At 44.6% G+C, this 16,950-nt stretch overlaps 1 protein-coding gene across 1 annotated transcript in view; it reads left to right on the top strand.

Moving 5' to 3' along the window:
• Positions 1 to 16,950, top strand: part of BCAR1 (BCAR1 scaffold protein, Cas family member) — a 570,884-nt gene that overhangs the window by 540,873 nt on the left and 13,061 nt on the right. The window contains exon 6 of the mRNA XM_033941917.1: positions 11,072 to 11,161. Coding sequence (XP_033797808.1) covers positions 11,072 to 11,161 — 90 coding nt within the window. The remainder of the gene's footprint in view (positions 1 to 11,071; positions 11,162 to 16,950) is intronic.

Raw genomic sequence — 16,950 nt, 5'->3', positions numbered from 1 at the left:
GGAAACATTGTGTACAGCATGTGTGAGAAGGTAGAGAAGTCTTTGCAGTCAGGGTGCAGGAAGCTGAATTAGTCCAGCAGGAACCGGCAGTCTCTTTAAACTGGTGAGATGCACACTTGGGATGAAATGATGTTTGCACAGGATCTGTCAGTCACTGGAAACTAGTGGTGTTCACCCTTGAGATTAAATGATGTCTGTGCATACAGGGAGGGATAAATCGGCTTGAAAAGAGTCCAGATATCATTCAGCAGCTGTACTCCAGTGTGATCCAAATAAGAGATAGAAAACGAGAGAGAAACCATGTTGCTTGTACTGAATGGAGAGAGAGAGAGAGAGACCAGGTTGCCTGTATTGAATGTGGCAACATGTAACAATATTAATGCATTTACTTGGTATAGTTATAGCAAAAGACAGACAATATTCAGGTACTTAAGGTTCTTAATCAGACATTCCAAAAATAAATGTTTTTGTGTGCTGCATATAACTATTATGGCACTTCAGAGAGACCATAATTCTGTACTGAATGTATATATAAAAAAAATTATGTCAGAAATGTGTACTGAATCTAATGAGGATCATAGAATAAACACAGTATAAAATAAAACCTTTACTTAAAAATATAACCCCTAACTAAGCTACATTTAGGATATGAAACAATAGGTAAAAAGAACATTGCGCAATGGGCTAGTAAAAAGTGGGAAAAGAGCTAGCTCTAGAAATGGCCAATGTTATGTATCCTGGGGTACCCCCTAAACTAAAACAAATAGACAAAAGACAGACCACATGGCACAGACAAAACATAAAACACAAATTTTTAGGCGTGAAACTATTCTTCTTCCATCTGTCAAGTGTTCAGGGCTGAATTTAACTCTGCTGTGTTTTTCTATAACAATGTGTTTATTTGCAAAGATGAACACCTGAGTAGTACAAATAATGCATATCATAGCCATCTCATATTCAGAAAAGGCACAAAGCTAATATCTTCTTTGGAACGTCTTTATCTCTGCAGTGATAAAGAGGAACCTTGGAAAACACTAGAAATATCTTTGTGCCAAAACTGGTCTGGGGTAGCTATGTATATATCCGAACTGCTGCTAAGAAAAAGAAAAACAAGGTCACTTAGAGCAAACTTCATCCCTGTTCCATTCCGGCCGACCTTGACCACATGTCTGCCACCTGGGTCCCACTGCACTCGGAGGAGTGGGCACTGCGGTGCAGAAGTCAGGTGCAGGCTAGATGTGTCTTCTTTTGTCTGCACTGTCATGTCCTGGCATTCAGAGGCAAGGGGCAAATTCCGAAAATCATTAGTCATGTCTAGGACAGAGAAAAATGCACATTTAGGATTAAGTTTCACAGTAATGTCAGAGTAAGAGGCTGCCACTGGTACTACAGGCTTTGAAATCTTAGTTAGGGCCTGAGAGTGTATAGTGAGCCTAACAGAGCCCTCTGATTTAGCAAATGACCAAGCTGGAGAACCAAATGCTAAAGAGATAGGTCCACTCAGACCCCTCTCCTCCATCTTAGGCACCAGTTCTGTTGCTGGAGGAAGTACTGGATGCTGTGTTTGTGGTTCAGGATCTTTGCCCTCAAACAAAATTTCTGTGTACCTTTTCCCACAATCTTGTGCCCAAACTGAAACATCTGCAGCCTCTGAGTGAGTTATACTACAATCATGCTGCTGCACTGGCAGGCAACACTGGGTGGCTAACTGCACAGGAATTTCTGTACCCAGTACAAGACCAGCCACTTCAACTATTTCTTTGCCTGTATTCTCACTCATGCTGGCAGTAGTTTCTACAATGTCTTTCCTTTGTTCCTTTTGTGGGTTAGACACACACTTTGAAGCTGTGTCATTTAGACCCTGAATCTCACAAATTTCCATATTTTTCTGATCTCCAGTAGAAGGTGCTCTATCTGTAAAACTGATTCTAGCCCCTGTATCAATCAAAGTTAATTTATCCTGACCCTCTATGGTAGTATTAACATTGGGGCAGCCGCAAGTGTCCAAAATCAAAGGTGCCACATACCTCAAGCTAAATTCTGAGTCTGACTTCTTTCCCTTATCCTCCGTCTCCAAAAGTGAGTCCACAGGTAAGTGAAAGGAGTCTGGCTGGACTGTGAAGGCCTGAGTCACCTTGGCATTCGGACACAGAGAGTCAGGACATCCCTGTGGACTAGCACTGTTCCTGGCTGTCAAATCACTTTTTACTCTGTCCAATTCTATCTGCATTGTGTGTTTATCCTGTTCCCATTTCATTTTCTCTTTTTCTAATTTTTCCTTTTGGTCTCTGAGTTCATGGAAGGGAATGTAAGTGGAGGAATTTCTGTAACTACTTCTGCCATGCCCTATATTCCCTGTGTGTGGTGTTTTCTTGTATTGGGGTGCTCCCTCAGCACGCCACCTTCTAACTTCTGATACTGAAATAATTTGAGCTGGCTGGGTCTTCCACACAGACCCAATCCTGAGCAGTAAAGTGTCAAAAGGCGTAGTTTTAGGGTCCTCCGAGAACAACAGAATCTTAGTAATCTCGGGAGATAATAATTCTAATAGGAATTCTTTATGTTCTCTCTGACCATAATCTGAGGAAATGGGCCAGTGTTCATTCTCTTTAAGTACAGCGTGTATTACCCACACCCTATATGCAAACTGCTCTAGTGTATCGGTTGGCAGGGGTGAAAGAGTTCTAAGTACGTACAAAGAGGTACAACAAAATTGTTGTTCGATGCCCATCTTTACAAATTGGTATGGATGAACAAGAGATCCAAATTTATAATAATGTGGACCCAGGGCTAGGTGCATAAGCTTATCAAAATCTGCATTGTTCCTTTTATATTTCCCTAGACCCCAGTGAATCAGTATATCAGTAGCCCATTTGCACCATTCATTTATGTTAAAAGGCATAGGGCCCACTTTCTCCACTATTCTTTCAATGTCACTATCTTTCATATGTCCCTGCAGTACTACTGTTACTGGAGCTGTGTCACTTTTGGTACTTTTGGTATTGCTCTGGCCTGGTAATGAATTTTCCTCATCTTCATTTGTGGGTTCTTCTTCCTGTTCTACATGTGTAGCTAGTTTACCTTTTCTCTGACCTGCTACAAAAACAGTGTTCTGTTTTTCAATAAACTGACTACATGGATTATAGGGTGAATGATAGGGTGAATGGCAGATGGCAGAATCTGTGAGGAGACAGCATTAACCAGTCCCTGTGAGGCACATTTTGACTTTAAATACTTTAATTCTGCCTTGGCCTCTTCTAATTGTTCATTTACAGTTAAAAAGGAATTTGTAGCTTGAACAATTTGGGTTCTTAGCATGGATATATTAATTTGTGCCTCATCTAAATATTTGGACAGCTGATGGCACTGAGTGTTCAAGTCAGTATTTTCTTGTCTTAGGCTAATAACTCCCCTTAATATTCCTTGAATGAAAAGGCATTTTCGTTTATTTGTTTTCTTTCTAAACTCCTGAGAATGAGAAACCATTTGTTTCTGAATATCGTGCCATGTGTGTTCTGGAAAATTACCCTCATATGGACCTCCTTTCTTGTCAAAATATTTGTGTACAATATCTGTAAGTTCTTGAAAATCAAAAGGGTTCATAATTGAGGCTGCAGTCTGCCTTGGTACGTGGGCCTTGCTCATCCCTGTCTGTGTGTAGCCTTTGAGATTAAAATGCTCCCACTGATGAAGGAGGGAGACTTTAGTTAATAGGTAGAAAAAAATGAGGTAAAGCATCTTAGGCAAGAGTCATTGGCATAAATAATACACTTATGCCCACACTTGCCCATACTTTAAATGCAAAGGTTACTACCTGAAATTTACAGGCAGAAGTTTAACAGGAAAAAATATAAGAAGTCTGTTAGAAGAGGAGAGATGCCAGCTGCCAGTTCCAGTCCAGTGTGCACTGGGCCTTTCACCAGGGCAGAGACTGACAAGAAATAGAATTAAAAGCACAAGGTAAAAAAGTAAAAGTTATTAGTACAGATGTGGCGTGTCTTAATTGAGTGACTGTTTTAATTTTGGACCATGCTTTTCTTCAGAGCAGCTCAAATATTCTTACATGCAACACCCTCTAGCAAAGCATAAAATGCAAACTGGCACAGGTAAACTGCAAAGACTTTTGATAGTAAAATCTCACCAAATATAAAACCCAAAATATTACTGGAACTTTTCACAAATGTGTCATCCAGTCTAAAACAATTTAAGGGTTCCAGAAGGTCTTTTGATTTCTATCTCACTCTGTCTATCAATCAAAAATACAAAGTCTATTGATAAATAAAATCTCACCAAGTATAAAACCCCACAATATTACTGGAACTTTTCACCAGTGTGTCATCCAGTCTAACATACAATCAATCTAAGGGTTTTCCAAGGTCTTTTGATTTCTATCTCACTCTGTCTATACTGCACAACGTCTTTTGAGGGGAAAATACCATCTCTCACCTTGTCTTAGGCAGCTAATAATCCTATTGCATAGTGCATACAAGGAAAAAAAAAAATTGAATTCTACTTACCCAAATGAAATCATTAGGAAGGACCGAGAGAAGCCCCCAAAATGTAAGGTTTGTTAGTGGCCCCCACAATGTATGGTTGGTGGGGTCACTTGAGAGGCGCCCTTACACACGCCAGGTCCCAGGTTCAGTTCCCTCACTGAAGATTCACCAGGAAGTAGAATCAAAAAGGCACAGCCAGAGGTGATTGCATAAAGAATATATTATAGAAATAGGCTTACAGAAAAGCAATATTTATAAGCATTACAATTAAGCATTACAATTAAGTAGAGAGCAAAGCAGTTTCCCTGCCTTACATAGGTCAGACCACAACAATACACTCCAAATTTGCCAAAAATCCTACTATAGAGATAACACAAAAAGGCAACCTAGTCACATCAAGGTTTGTATGGGGGACGCTCAGGAAGCCAAAACTGGCTCACAACTTACAGAACACCATCATCTAATAGGGCTTTTGTATTTGGGTTCCAGGTTTCAGTGGGGGTTCTTTGGCTGGGGTTATTGGTTTGATTTTAGGATGGGTCATGTTTCTTGCTCAGTGTGTTTGCGTATTTATGGGCGTGTTTTCGCCCCTGTGTGTGATTGGTTTGCATGTGTTGTATGATTGGTTGGTTGGTGTATGACGTCACCCGTAGATCCGTTTTAGGCGGCGTGCTCTCCCGCTCGGGCACCCCTCCCTCCAGCCGACCTCTTCGTTTATGTTCCGTCGGGGGTCAGGTTCCTGAAGAAGGGCTCCTCCCGAAACCAGCGCGGTTGAACCTTTTCTCCTGGCGCGGTTTTTTGCGTTTATTAGTCTGTGAGATGGTTTCAGATAAGTATTGTATTTATTTGGTATTTTTTGTATGGTGATTCTTGATTTTGTTGTGTGGTTCGGGGGGTCTGGCTGGCAGGGTCTGGCTTGGGGGTCGCTCAGGTTTTTTGTGTGGAGTTTGATTTACTCACTTTGATTGATTGATTTGTTTGATTTAGTGGACTTAGGTCCCTTTAAATTTCAGCACACTCAGGGTGCTCGATGATGGTGTGGGGGTGGAGGCTTACCGCCTTGACCCAGAAGTGAAGTGTCGGAGCTGTGCTCCTATTGCTGATGGTTCACACTGAGAGCACCCTATATTATATTTATCTAATTTTGGTCTGTAAGTTGTGAGCCAGTTTTGGCTTCCTGAGCATCCCCCATACAAACCTTGATGTGACTAGGTTGCCTTTTTGTGTTATTTACATAGGTCAGAGGCAAAGAGACAGAGAGTCTGAAGTTCTAGGGAGAGCCAGAGAGAGAGAGAGAGAAAGGGGGATGGGGTGATAGTCTAAGTTTCGGGTTCCAGAGATTGGCCAGAGAGAGAGAGAGAGAGAGAAAGAAAGAAAGAAAGAAGAAGAGAGCCAAGACCCAAGAGAAGAGAGGGGGGTGATGCTGCGAGGGGGCTTTTATAGCTTGGAATCTTATTCTGAATATAGAAACTATTGAGCTTCAATAGAAGTTAAATCTCCCCCTCCTTAGTAAACTTGTGCTAGACAGCCGAAGAATAGGCTATGGTCAAATGTAATTTCCAGTATGCCTCTGACAATAGTTTCTGATTAACTTTAGTTATCTGTGCACCTGGACCCATTGTCCTAAGCACCCTCTTAATCAGACATTAACACATTAACACCTTTTAGCTAATCATGATTCAATCAGGACTACTTAAAACCGTCTTTTTGGGTTATATGAAACAGTCTACCTACACTCAGGGTCCATCTGCATTCACATGCCAAAGTCAGATTGATATAATGTCCCATAGGCCTTTGCTGACATCAGTTATGCCAACTGAAAATGCTGAATGCCAGCAATAGCTATGCTGACAACACCATTCTTTTTCAAAATGGCCGGTGAAAAGTAAGGGGAAGAATAGCACTTAAATACAGTTTTAGAATTGTCAGAAGCTGAGAGATGGGTTTCTTGAAACATTAATACATCAGGGTTACGTGAGCGTATATTATTTGCTATTTTCTTGCGCTTAATGCAATTATTTATCCCATTGACGCTGAATGACAGTATATATAATTCTAGCATTAATATCTTGTCATTCCTTAGTTAATTGGTATATGTGCTGTAAAAGAAACAGAGATGTTAGGTGACAGACAAATCTGACATAAGCCCTTTTAAGAACAATATAACATCCTGAAGTAGATAACCATAAACAATGACAAATTTAGAAAACTTGGAAGGTTAGCAATGTGTCATCAATCTAATATAATAAAACGCTAGGCCGCGCATGCGCACTTCCTATGCGTGCGCCGGTTTTCCGTGAGCTGTAGCGACACATAGGAAGTGCTCATGCGGGGTGACCTCTCCCTAGGAGCCGCATGCCCCTACAGTACTCTCTTCCTTCGCCGCCGCCGTTCCCTGTTTGTGCTTCTTTAATAAAAACCTGCTTCCTACCTCCCCTTAAAGTAGTAACTTTGCCGTCGCCGTGATGTAGGGACCCGCAGGTAGGAGCCGCATGCCCCTACAGTACTCTCTTCCTTCGCCGCCGCCGTTCCCTGTTTCTGCTTCATTAATAAAAACCTGCTTCCTACCTCCCCTTAAAGTAGTAACTTTGCCGTCGCCGCGATGTAGGGACCTGCAGGTAGGAGCCTCATGCCCCTACAGTACTCTCTCCCCCTCTTCCTTCGCCGCCGCTGTTCCCTGTTTGTGCTTCTTCAATAAAAACCTGCTTCCTACCTCCCCTTAAAGTAACTTTGCCGTCGCCGCCGCCGCAATGGTTCCCTGTAACAGCGGCTCCTTTCACGATCCGACTCTGCTGTTCTTCGGTCTGCCCTGCTCCTTGCCTTACTATATTTTTAAGTTGAAAGACGAGGCAGCGGCTCCTCTCAGGATCCCCACCTGCGTCGGAAGTCCAGTGCAGTCGAGGATCTTGAGAGGAGCCGCCGCCACCGTGTCTTTCAACTTAAAAATACACTAAGGCAAGGAGCAGGGCAGAACGATCTTCAAATAGGCGGCAACTCGATCTCCGTTCCTCCGGGGGGGAGGGGGGGTCTGGGAGGAGAGGGATCGCAGCCACTCAGCGCCCCCACCGAGGAGCCCAGCAACTTTCCGCTGCCCGGGACCCGAGTCATTTGCTGCCCCCCCTCTTCCCTTACCGCGGGCCCGACTGGCAATTTAAGCTGCGTGTGCAGCAGTCTTCACACGCTGCTTCGGGCCCTTCTACTGCCCTGATTTGCTCCGGACGTGCCAGAGTAAATCAGGGCAGTAGAAGGACCCGAAGCAGCGTGTGAAGACTGCTGCACACGCTGCTTGAATCGCCATGTGTAGTCTGGCCCACGGGAAGGGAAGAGGGGGGCGGCAAAGGACTCAGGCCTGCGTTTGTAGTCGCGACTGTGGGAAGGGAAAGAGGGTAGAGGAAACGCTAATGCAGGCACAGGGAACTGGTTTGGGGGGAGGGGAATGGAAGGGGGAGGGAATGCAGCTTTGCACAGACAGACAGAGGGAGGAAGGGAGACAGAAAGACAAGAAGAAAGACACAGGGGCAGGTGCACAGAGAACGGTGTGGGGGGAGGGAAATGGAGGAGGAGGGAATGCTGCTTTGGACAGACAGACAGAGGGAGGAAGGGAGACAGAAAGACAAGAGGAAAGACACAGGGGCAGGTGCACAGGGAACTGGTGTGGGGGGAGGGAAATGGAGGGGGAGGGAATGCTGCTTCGGACAGACAGACAGAGGGAGGAAGGGAGACAGAAAGAAAAGAATACAGACACAGGGAGATATACAGAAAGACAAACAGACAAAGGGGGCCAGGGACAGAAACAGACAGAAAGAAAGACAGCGGGAGTCGCGTCAGGAGGAGTGCGGGATGCCGCAGAGGGAACTTTTCCAATGGGTGCAACTGGCTGGCTGTCGGGAGCCTCTGATCAGGGGCAGAGCAAGGTAAGTGTATCATAGGAATAAGAAGGAGGCGGGGGGGAGAAAAAGGAAGGGACGCCTACTGCTGGACAGGGGGAGAAGGAAAGAGGTGCTGATGGACAGGGGGGGTGAAGAAAAAGGAACGGAGGCCTAATGTTGGACAGGGGGAGAAGGAAGGTGCTGCTGGACAGGGGGAGGTAAAACAAAGGGAGAAGGGCTGCTGCTGCATAAGGAGAGCTGTGAAGGTGTGGTGGTGGACACAGGGGAGGTAAAAGGAAGGGAGAATGGACAGGGGGAGCAGGCAAGGGGTGGTGATGGACAGCCAAGGAAAAAGAAAGACAGAAAGAAAGAAAGCGGCTAAGGAGAGAGAGAGAGAAAGAAATAAAGAGAGACACACATACATATATTCTAGCACCCGTTAATGTAACGGGCTATAAGACTAGTATGACAATAAAACAAAGCAGGGTAGGGTTGATACCACAGTGGTCAAACCGGAGCACAATCTGGCCTACTCAGGGACAGTAGTGGAGCTGAGACATGGTAATCAGCTATCCCTACTGAAGATTCAGAAAGGCAGTCATACAGATTGCTCCGAAGAATGTGTCTTCTTCACTGCATTTTGGTAGAGTCGATTAATTTCTGCAGTTCCGCTGGATCAGAGTATGTAAGAGTCGTATTGTTATAGGTGATTTTCATACGTGCCGGATACAGGAGACCAAATCTTGCGCCAATATCTTTCAAATCTTGCCGTTGCTGTAGGAATAGTTTTCTACAAGCAGTTGATTTCGCCAGGTCCGGGACAAAGAGAATTTTCCAACCAGAGGGCCGCCACATGAGCAGACTGCTGGGCACGATGGACCACTGGTCTGACCCAGCAGCGGCAATTCTTATGTTCTTATGTTATGTTCTTACTGGATTCTGCTGTGCCTTTGATCTAGTAGATCATGATATCTTGTTGGGATGTTTAGACACAATGGGGATGTCAGGTAAGGTCTGGAAATGGTTCCAAGGATTCTTGAAAACACGATCTTATCAAGTGATTATGATGGAAATTATTCTCACCCTTGGAACAACCCTTGTGGCGTACTCCAGGGCTCTCTGTTGTTGCATACACTGTTTAACATCTATATTTCCCCACTTGGATATCTATTGCAGAGTTTAAATTTGAAATTTTACATATATGCTGACGACATCTCTATTCTGTTTCCTTTAAACAAGTTTACTGTGGAAGCCATAAATCAGATATCATCCATATTATCTCAGATAGAGCAATAATATTAGTTTCAGGTTGAAACTCAATACAGAAAAAACAAATTTTTTTTTAGCCAGTCCCAATGATAAAATAATAGAAACATCGCTTTGTTTTAATGGACGACATGTCTATCCAATAACCAATTCCATAAAAATTCTGGGTATCACACTTGACCGCCAACTGACTTGGATCAATCACACAAACTTGGTAGTACAAAAATGTTTCTACACATTGTGGAAATTACAGACCATTAAAAAATACTTTGACCCAGTGTCTTTCAGATTACTGGTACAATTATTGATCCTACTCATTATGGATTATTGTAACATCATTTATTTGGGATCTTCCCAAATGATTTTAAGAAGATTGAGAATAGTTAAGAATGCTGCAATTCGATTGATATTTGGTCTGAAGAAGAATGACATTAGTCCATATTGTCGATTATTGCATTGGCTAGTGTTGGAAGCAAGAATACTATTTAAGTTTTCTTGTATTTGTTTTAAGCTGATTTCAGGAGAGTCTCCAATTTATTTATCCCCTCACTTTGAATTTTATAGACCATCAATGATTACAAGAAGCTCCAGCTTATTTACCTATCTTAAGCCAAATCGTGTGAGATATAAGATCTTTTTTGAAAGGACCTTAGCGTTTCAGACAGGCAAACTACAATGTTGGTATGGTGAATGTCTTCATCAAGCCATGTCTTACTGTTATTTTCAAAAATTAGTAAAGTCTGCTTTGTTTGACAAATTTATCACATAATTAGGTTTTTTAACATTGTAATTATTTTACTAACTTTTAATCCTGGTTTTATCTTATGATATGTATGTACTTCGGTGATTGTTCAGTTTCTTATGGTGTAAACCGTCTAGAACTCTTGGGTAATGGCTGTATAAAAGAATAAATTTATTATTATTATTAAACAAGCTTGCTTGTAATTTAAAACAAAGAAATAAAATAGACTAACAATTCTGTAGAAATTAAGGATTTCTGCTTTCTTCAAATCCACACTTCTACCAGTGCATCCCAAGGGCTGGGGAACTGGGAGTGTATCTTCACTACTCTCTGTGATGATGGTGATACTGTACTTAAACTTAACAACACCAGATTAATTAGAAGCTGGCAAATTCAATGTGTAAAATCAGAAGAGGGCACAGTTCTGCCCTAATCCATGTGCTCTCTGACAAAATGGATTCTGATCGCACACAGAAACAGAAAAAAGGGTGTGCTATAGCCACAGGCTGCAGCCAAGCCTACTAGCAATAGGGGAGAAGGAGGGGGGGAACACAGCCCAATGGCTACAGCTGAGCATCCTGGGAGCTTCAGTCCATTACACACTCTGTTTACATCCCCCTAAACACTAACTTCATACACAATACATAATCAATCTGCACTCATGAGCATGGGGGCATAATAGTGTTTTGTTTTTTCAGGGAAAAGAAGAATTTGAAAAGACACAGAAGGAGCTATTGGAGAAAGGAAACATTATCCGGCAAGGCAAGGTGCAGTTGGAGCATCAACAGGTGAGATAAAAGCTTTATATCCTGATGTTTTTTCCACAGCCTGTTCAATTTCTATAGAGTGCAGGGATCTTCCATTTGGGTCCTCATGCACACTGGGGCCTATATGAATATTACTACCTCATCCACAGCTAGATGCACTAAAAACAGTCATTAAGACCATGCGGTCACTATAGGCTGTTTTTTGGCCGATTTCTAAATGGCAGCTGATGTTCAAACAGCTTCCCATGCAAATGAGTTTTGCGGAGGGCAGTCATAATCCCATCTGATCATTCGCTTAGAAACCGGCTCTCACACATGCACAGAGCCAGTTTGGGGAAACCTGAACAGTAGAGCAACAGGGGACACCCCAAAGCAGCCTCCTGCCACTCAACTGTTTTGGTCTTTTTTTTCTTTCTTTTTTTAAAATGGAATAGATGTGCATGTGCTACATACACAAAATAACTGCCCCATAAAAAAAAACAAGTTGAGCCAACCCCCCCATGACAGTCCCCCGGCTTTCTTCTGCTGCTGTGAACCCCCCCAAACTGATTGACTGACCCCCTCCCCCTTTCCTTAGTCCCTGTATTTTACCAAAAAAAAAATCGACAGAAGGGATGCCCACTCCCTCCTGCCACCGGTTGTCCCCCAGAACCCCTGCCAAACCACCCCCGTACCTCTAGTGATGAAGACATCAGAAGGAATGCCCAGTCCCTCCTGCTCACAGATCCAAAATGGTGGGCCTTCCCCTTCCCAGTGCATCCTGGGATGCATGGGGAGGGGCCTTAGGCCCTGCTTGGCTCAAATACCTAAGGCCTCTCCCAGGTGGCAGGAAGGAGTGGGCATCCTTCCTGCCAATTTTTTATAAAATACGGCGAGTGGAGAAAGGGAGGGGTCTTGGTGGGGGTGGTCGTTTCAGCAGGTGTTTTGCAACAGCAGGAGGGAGTGGGTATTTGAGAATGACACGGTGGCTAGCCGCGGGTAAACTGCCAAAATGGTGTGGGGGGAAAGTGCTCACTGCGGGCACGGGGACAAGGCCATCCACTACCCCGTGGAGTAGTGAATGGCCTTGTCCCCGCAGTTAAGAGAGGGAATATGCATGGTCACTGATCTCATGAGGCCCCCTCCCTCCTTCCTACCTACAGGCCGAATCTATCTCCCTCCCTCCCCTTACCTTCACGGCGCGTTAGTAAAGTAACTTGCTCAAGCCAGCCTTGCATCCTGTTTGCTTTTTTAGCTGCTGCTTCACATTAATTTTAGGCCCAAAAAAAACCACTAGATCTTATTTTCAGGAAAATAATGCCCAATCACAAACCCACAGCATCTTTCTATCCCCCCACTGCTACCGAACCCCGCTCTCCCTCCACTGCTCCCTCCCACTGCTGCCGAATCTTCCAGCTCTCCCTCCCCATGCAGACCACGAGACCGACCGCGAGTACATTCTTCCAAACATCAGCGTCGCGGCAGCAATCTAAACACGCTGCTTCGGGCCTTCTACCATCAGGGCACTGCTGTGCCATGTTGCTGATGACATCATCAGTGATGCGGCAGAGAAATGCCTCGGCGGGAGAAGGCATGAAAAGCGTGTTTAGATTGCTGCCGCGACGCTACCATTTGGAAGAAGGTAATGGTATGTTGGCTCGTGGTTGGCAAAGGGAGGGAGAGATGGAAGGGTCGGCAGGGAGGAGCGCTGCTGCCTGCGAATCCAGTGCTTCAACTAGCGCTTATTTTTGCGGTAGGGCCGAAATACCTGGAAACAAACAGCAGTGTCGGCAGCAAAGGCTGGATCGCGGCCTGCCCTTCTTACGTCTGGGCATTCCTCTGCTGCATCACTGATTATGTCATCAGCAACGGAACGGTCGGGTATGAGAAGGGCAGGCCGCGATCCAGCCTGTACTGCTGACACTGCTGTTTGTTTACAGGTATTTTGGCTCACGGTCGGGGTTCACATGGGAGGGAGAGATGGACGGGTCAGTGGGGGGCACTCAGGGGGAAGCGCTGCTGCTGGCGACTAGGATTTATTTTCGGGTGTAGGGCTTATATTAAGACCTACTCCAAAAATCATGCTAGGGCTTATTTTTGAGGTAGGTCTTATTTTTGGGGAAACACATGGTAGGTAGGGGAAAAAACTGAAGAGAATTATTTAGTCCTTAGAAGGAAAGTTATTGTCCAAAAGCATCCTAGAATAAGAACTTTTTTAGTTTAGATTTGAATTCACTTTTTTTTAAAAAAATTATTTATCGCATTTCTTATTTACAATCAAGTATAATAATTATAAGATTTGAATTGACTTAATGTGGTAACCAGATTCTATTGTAGAATACTAGAGTAATCTGTTGTTTTATTCTATAAGTTTTCAGTTGCAGCCTATCACATCTCCCTTGCATTTAAACACTCTGCTGCCCATTGTGTGTGTAAGTTCACTTACCTACAAAGTGCCAGTTATAGATATAATTTTGGGAGGTGATGATATTTCAGAGGATAGTTGAGTAGTATTAGAAGGGACAATTAGGTAGGTAACCAGAATATGGAACAGTTTGAAATGAACAATTCCCTAACTGAAGCTCCGGAAGCAGATTTTGGACTTGCTACAGATTCCCATGGCATGGCATTACCTGCATGTCTTGTGGTCAATGGCAGCAGCCATAGAGGTGGTCCCTTGGACAAGAGCACACATGAGGCCTTTCTAAGACTCTCTTCTCTCTCGATGCTCTCCTCATATGAACTCAGTTCAGGGTTGTTGGACACTGGCTCAGCAGAAGTGGTCTATAAATTGACTAAAACTAGCGCTTCAGGCACTGGAAAAGTCTCTGGCAGTCGTCTTCTCGGACAATGCAACAGTGGAGGGTCTGTGTCAACAGGCAAGAAGGCTCCAGAAGCACCCTTCATGCCTAGAAGCTCAACTCCTCTTTCAGTGGTCAGAAGCTTATTTGCAGGCTTTCTCAGCTGTGCACTTAGCAGGAATGAAAAATGTGCAGGCTGACTTTCTCAATAGGCAGACTCTCGACCCAGGCGAATGGTCAGTGTCCCCCCAAGCGATCAAATCCATAGTTCAGCAATGGGAGCATCCACAGATGGATCTGATGGCCTTGGCTGTAAACACAAAGGCGGATCACTTTTACAGCTAAAGATAAAAACCCAGAAGTGCAGAGTTGGATGCATTAGTTCAGCTGTGGTCAGAGGAAAGGCTCTTGTACATGTTTCCCCCATGGCCCATGCTAGAGCGAGTCATCCATAGGATTGCATGTCATCCAGAGTAGGTAGTCCTAGTGGCACCTGATTGGCCCCATAGACCATATTATGCAGACCAAAGGCCTCATACTGCCAGTCCAAATGGATCTTCTCACTCAGGGACCGGTCCCTATCAAGAATCTGGAACACTTTGGGCTTAAGGCATGGATGGCTCTTGAGCGGGTGGTTACTCAGATGTGGTTGTTTTATAAGAACATAAGAATTTGCCTCCGCTGGGTCAGACCAGAGGTCCATCACGCCCAGCAGTCCGCACCCGCGGCGGCCCATCAGGTCCATGACCTGTCATGTTATCTTGATTTAGCCCTATAGCCCCCTTGTTTTCATCTATACTCTTTCCATACTCTTATCTACCCTTATCTGTATCCCTCAATCCCCCTATCCTTCAGGAATCCATCCAATCCCTCTTTGAATCCCCGTAGCGTACTCTGCCCAACCACTTCCTCCGGGAGCGCGTTCCATGTGTCCACAACCCTCTGTGTGAAGAAGAACCTCCTGGCATTTGTTCTAAACTTCTCCCCTTCCAGTTTCTCTGAGTGCCCTCTTGTGCCTGTGGTTCCCCATAGTTTGAAGAATCTATCCTTGTCTACCTTCTCCATGCCCTTCATGATCTTGAAAGTTTCAATCATGTCCCCCCTAAGCCTCCTCTTTTCCAGGGAGATGAGCCCCAGCTTGTCCAGCCTGTCAGCGTATGAACAGTCCTCCATACCATTTATCATTTTCGTAGCTCTTCTCGACCTTCTCAAGTATCGCCATGTCTTTCTTGAGGTACGGCGACCAATATTGGACGCAGTACTCCAGATGCGGGCGCATCATTGCACGATATAGTGGCATGATGACTTCCTTCGTCCTGGTTGTAATTCCCTTCTTAATGATGCCCAGCATTCTGTTAGTTTTCTTCGAGGCCGCTGCACATTGCGTTGATGATTTCATGGTTGTATCCACTAGCACACCCAAGTCTTTTTCAAGATTACTCTCCCCCAGCAATGTTCCCCCCATTTTGTAGCTGTACCTCAGGTTCCTTTTCCCTATATGCATGACCTTACATTTTTCTATGTTAAAGCACATTTGCCATTTGTTTGCCCACTCTTCCAGTTTGCTTAGGTCCCTTTGCAGGTCTTCGCACTCCTTTGTGTTCCTAACTCTGCTGCAGAGTTTGGTGTCATCAGCAAATTTTATAACTTCACACCTCGTCCCCGTTTCCAAGTCATTGATAAATATATTGAACAGCAGTGGTCCCAGCACCGACCCCTGTGGAACACCGCTTGTGACCCTCTGCCAGTCGGAGTATTGGCCCTTCACTCCAACCCTTTGTTTTCTGTCGGCCAACCAGTGCCTGATCCATCTGTATACATCCCCTCCCACCCCGTGGTTCGACAATTTCTTAAGTAGCCGTTCATGGGGGACCTTATCAAAGGCCTTTTGGAAGTCGAGATAAATGATATCTATGGATTCCCCTTTGTCCATCTGGCTGTTTATCCCTTCAAAGAAGTGCAGTAGGTTTGTTTGGCACGATCTTCCCTTGCAGAATCCATGTTGGCTCGGTTTAAGCTGTCCATTTCTTTCTATGTGTTCACAGATGGCTATCCTTTATTAATGCTTCCATCATCTTGCCCGGAATCGAAGTCAAGCTCACCGGTCTGTAATTCCCCGGGTCACCCCATGATCCCTTTTTAAAGATAGGTGTGACATTTGCTAGCTTCCCGTCCTCCGGTACCTTCCCAGTGCTTAGGGATAGATTACAGATTTGTCGGAGTGTGTCCGCTATTTCCGTCCTCAGTTCTTTTAGTACCCTTGGGTGGATTCCTTCCAGACCCGGTGATTTGTCACTTTTCAATCTGTCTATCTGTCGGAGGACATCCTCATAGCTTACCTCTAAGGTCTCCAGTTTTTCATCCTGATCCCCACTTATGGTCTCCTCGGGTTCCGGTACATTGGAGGTGTCCTCACTAAGAAGCAGTCGACAGTAGCAGTCTATGCCAAGCCTAGAAGTCCTTTTAGCACTGGTGTGATGTGGATGATGTAGAGCCCTTACGAGCTCTGATTTCAGTAGTCCTGGACTTTTTGCAAGAGGGACTTCAGAAGGGTCTGTTGGTTGGATCGCTGAAAGTACAGATAGCAGGCCTTTCCTGTTTCCAAGCTCAGGGGCAAAGAAGGTCTTTGGCCTCTCACCCAGATATAGCCCATTCCATTAAAAGGGCTCTTCAGTTGCGCTCTCCGGTGCATCTCCCCTCCCTTCCTGGGATCTTAACACAGTATTACAGGGTTTCAAATAATGAAGGGCATAGACTTAGTAGATAAAGACAGGTTGTTCACCCTTTCCAAGGTAGGGAGAACGAGAGGGCACTTTCTAAAGTTAAAAGGGGATAGATTTCGTACAAACGTAAGGAAGTTCTTCTTCACCCAGAGAGTGATGGAAAACTGGAACGCTCTTCCGGAGGCTGTTATAGGGGAAAACACCCTCCAGGGATTCAAGACAAAGTTAGACAAGTTCCTGCTAAACCAGAACGTAAGCAGGTAAGGCTAGACTCAGTTAGGACACTGGTCTTTAACATAAGGGTCGC

This window comes from Geotrypetes seraphini, chromosome 4 (assembly GCF_902459505.1).
Source record: "Geotrypetes seraphini chromosome 4, aGeoSer1.1, whole genome shotgun sequence".
Lineage (NCBI taxonomy): Eukaryota > Metazoa > Chordata > Amphibia > Gymnophiona > Dermophiidae > Geotrypetes > Geotrypetes seraphini.
The sequence above is the reverse complement of the archived record's forward strand: the minus strand, read 5'-3'. Positions and strand labels throughout refer to the sequence as shown.